General features: G+C 42.7%; 1 protein-coding gene across 1 annotated transcript; it reads left to right on the top strand.

Annotated features, from left to right (window-relative positions):
• Positions 1 to 224: 224 nt before the first annotated feature.
• On the top strand, positions 225 to 659 carry LOC110729292. Its single transcript, XM_021909022.1, has one exon. The coding sequence runs from the start codon at positions 225 to 227 to the stop codon at positions 657 to 659; it is 435 nt and encodes a 144-aa protein (XP_021764714.1).
• Positions 660 to 3,979: the final 3,320 nt, after the last annotated feature.

Here is a 3,979-nt window from a genome sequence, read left to right as displayed (position 1 = left end):
CAAATCATGGAAATCATTTTAATCAGGCCGGAAGTTCGCAAAGGCGCCGACATGAAAAGTCGCCAGTATGATCACAACCGATTCTCTAGGAATCAGAGGTTCAATCCTCAGGTCCTGCCGTAAGTACAAGGACTCAACAGCAAGGTGCGGTGCAAACAATAGTCCACTTGAGGGCGTCACCATTTGCGCAGAGCATCCTAGCTCATCCAATGGAGAAAATTAAAATGCCGACATGTCGATATGATGGAAGAGGAGATCCCAGTAGATACATAACTTCATACGAAGGACATATGATCCTATACACCAACTCGGATGTTGTATGGTGTAAAGTGTTTCCAACCACTCTGACTGGGGCTGCGGCGGATTGGTTCAACAATCTAGGGAATGGAACAATTGATAGCTTTCATAAGCTGGCTGAGATATTTGTAGGGAAATATATAAGTAATAGTGTGCGGCAGATAACTTCAGGAGAGTTGATGGCTGTTGGGAAAAAGTCAGATGAGTCTCTAAGGGACTACATAAGGAGATTTAATAATGAGGCCAATACAATCCCGAAATTGCAGCAAGAGATAGCGGTTATGGCGTTGATGAATGGTCTTAACGACTCAGAATTCAAAAGGTACTCACTACAAGAATCAGGTCGAATTCCGACGGATTAGTTCCGACGGACAGGTAATTCCGTCGGAAATGCCAAAATTTCCGACGGATATTTCCGACGAATTTAAAATTTTCGTCGGAAATTTTCGACGGAATATATGCACTTTCCGATGGATTTTTCCGTCGGAATATAATTTTTTTTTAAAAACATCGGAAATTTCCGAGGGATTTTTCCGTCGGAATATAATTTCAAAAAAAAAAAACAAAAAGCCCATTTAAAGTAAACCCTAAAGCACGCAGCTTCCTCCCTCCCCTTTTTATCTTTTCGCCTCTCTTTTTCCTTATTCCCCTTTATCTTTTTCTCTCCTTCCCCTTTTCCTTATTCGCCTTTTTCTCTCCTCTTCTCTTCCGGATCTTCTTTTCTGTTCCTCTTCCTTCTCTCCTCTTCTTTCCCTTGTTTCTTACCACCGCAACAAAAACCACCACCGTTCTTTCTTCTCTCCTCTCTTTCCCCTCTTTCTTCCCACCACCGCGACTGCAACAACGACCACCAACATCTACCTCAAAAAACACCACCACTGCAACAACCACCTCCAACATCAACCTCAAACAACGGTGCACTGCCCAACAACAACCACCGCAAACAACAGCAACCGTCGCAGCAACACCACCGCCTCTATCCACCATCGTGAGTATCTCAAGGTCTCTGCAACAACACCACCGCGAAAAAAAACCCACCGTCGCGAGCATTTAAGGTTTTTTTTTGTAGATCTAGTTTTAACTTAAATTAAATTTTAGATCTTGTTTTAATTTTGATTAAATTTTAGATCTTATTTTATTTTTGAACATTTATGATTATAGTAAATTATTTATGTAAATGTTAGTTTATGTATTATTAAATAATTGTAATTATCATAGTTAATTGTCGTTTTTTTCTTTTTATTGAAATTCCGATCAAATATGTATATCTACTGGTTTGGATTGTTTGTTGTTTTTTTTTTCACTTTTTTGTATTATTTTTTTAAATATTATTGTTTATTATTTTGGTGTTGTGGGCGGATTATAGTGGTGTTTTGAGGTGGTGTGTGGTGGTAGAGCGTGTTGTGGTGAAGTGCAGGTGTGGGGCTGGTGGCGGTGGTGCCACCAGATTTTTTTTAATTTTTTTTAATGCATTTTCCGACGGAAATTCCGCTGTAACTTTCCGATGACAGGTAATGCCGTCGGAAATTTACAACGGATTTTTTCGGACCGTAAAACCTCTCCCGATAGACTGATTTCCGTCGTAATTTCCGTTGGAAAGCTGATTTTCTGTCGGAAAAGGTCCTATTTCCTATGAACTATTTTCCGACGGAAATTCCATCGGAAACGGGTTTTCCGACGCAAAACGGGGTGTTTCCGACACAACTTTTCCATCGGAAATCGGCTTTTTTCTAGTAGTGACTTAACCAGGAAGAATCAGTCGACACTGGCAGCAGCTTTTAACAAAGCTCACGATTACATAAAGAGTGAAGAATTGATGAAAACAAGTAGCCGAGTTGGCTCTTCCGATAAAAAACATCCTATATCGGATGGGGGATCGTCAGGAGGAGGAAGGCCGAGGAATCCGGCCCTAGTAAGGGGAGGAAGTCGGCAAGAGGTCAGAAGCACCAAAGTACCAATGCGATATAGTTCATACACAACGCTAAACGCACCAAGGGTCGCAATATATTCTGTAAATCAAAACCGAGAAGGATGGGTAAGGCCCATACCGATGAAAGCAAAAGGAAGGGATGCGAAAAAATATTGTATGTTTCACCGAGATGTGGGACATTATACTGAAGATGGTACACAGTTGAAAGATAATATTGAATAATTAATAAGAAGGGGTCATCTGGCTCAGTATCGGCTACATGCGGGGGGAAATCAGCCACCACTGTATCGGCAACCGGAGCGCCAGCAGATTGAAGCTAGGCCAGAGAGGCAAGGACAAGTAAGTCGGCATGGGGACAGTGGACAACCACCCCTGTCCGTTGAAAAAAGAGTTGATGTGATAACTTGTGGGCCGATTCACGGAGGTACGATAAGTGGGGCACGGAAGCACCTATCAGAACATCGGCACATCGTTAACGCCTTAGATGTTAATGATCGCCCGCGGCCATATGAGATTCCAGATGTAGTGTTTACAAGGGAAGATGCAAGGGGAATAGTTTTCCCACATGATGACCCCTACTGCAGATAGCAAAAATTAACGAGGCTGATGTGAAAAGAGTCTTGGTGGACGGGGGAAGCTCAGCAAACGTCTTGTTTATGCAGGACTCATGATAGGAAGACAATACCTAACTCCGGTATCTTATCCTGTAATTGGGTTTAACGGCTCAACGGTGAGACTAAAGGGAAGTATAGTTCTCCCAATTAGATTCGGAGATGGAATAACGACAAGAGATGCAATGGCTGAATTTCTGGTTGTAGATGTGCCATCGGCATACAATGGGATTATTAGGAGACCGATAACTCATGACATACAGGCAGTGGTATCAACTTACCACCTAAATATTGCCTATTTGTCAAATATGGGAAGTGTGGAAAAAGTGCACGACGGAAAAGTGATGGCGAAATCATGCTATGTCACGGCTCTAAAAAATCCAGTGCAAAAGGGGCCGATAGCGAATAATCCAAAAAGGGAAAGAGATCCATTGGTGCGGGACTTGTCCATGGGGAATTTTGATGCAAGGCCGGAAACTGTACCGAGACCGTCACCGGGAGGTGAGACGGTGCAAATTGAACTCCAACCAGGAAATCCAGGTCGGACGGTGAAGGTTGGGGCCGATATGGATGTTGAAATGAGATGTCATTTAATTAGCCCGCCTAGAGAAAATGCGGATGTGTTTACATTTTCGGCAAATGAGATGCCTGGAATACACCCTGAAGTAATGGAACACAAGCTTAATGTGGATCGGAAGTTTTGGCCGATAAGACAAAAGAAGCGCAACTTCTCGACAGAAAAAATAGAGGTAATACAAGAAGAAGTCAATAAGCTCTTAGCGGCAGGGTTCATAGAACCGTGCACTTACCCAGAATGGTTAGCAAACATCGTAATGGTGAAAATGCCGACTGGAAAATGGCGGATGTGTGTGGATTTTACAGATTTGAATAAAGCTTGCCCGAAATATTGCTATCCGTTGCCTCGGATAGACAGATTGGTGGACTCGACCTCCGGCCATGAGATGCTAAGCTTTCTGGATGCATTCTCACGATATCATAAAGTGAGCCTTCACGAATCAGAAAGGCCTACAACGGCATTTGTAACGGACGCTGGGTGTATTGCTACAAGGCAATGCCATTTGGGTTAAAGAATGCCGGAGCAACATACAAAAAATTAGTTGATAAGATCCTTGAAAAGCAA

Source organism: Chenopodium quinoa, unplaced genomic scaffold (genome assembly GCF_001683475.1).
Source record: "Chenopodium quinoa cultivar QQ74 unplaced genomic scaffold, ASM168347v1, whole genome shotgun sequence".
NCBI classification, from domain to species: domain Eukaryota; kingdom Viridiplantae; phylum Streptophyta; class Magnoliopsida; order Caryophyllales; family Amaranthaceae; genus Chenopodium; species Chenopodium quinoa.
This window is presented reverse-complemented; position numbering and strand designations above follow the sequence as displayed.

Bases quoted from the DNA above. Each gene is read 5' to 3' on its own strand.
- LOC110729292 (XM_021909022.1), top strand. From the start codon at position 225: ATGCCGACATGTCGATATGATGGAAGAGGAGATCCCAGTAGATACATA.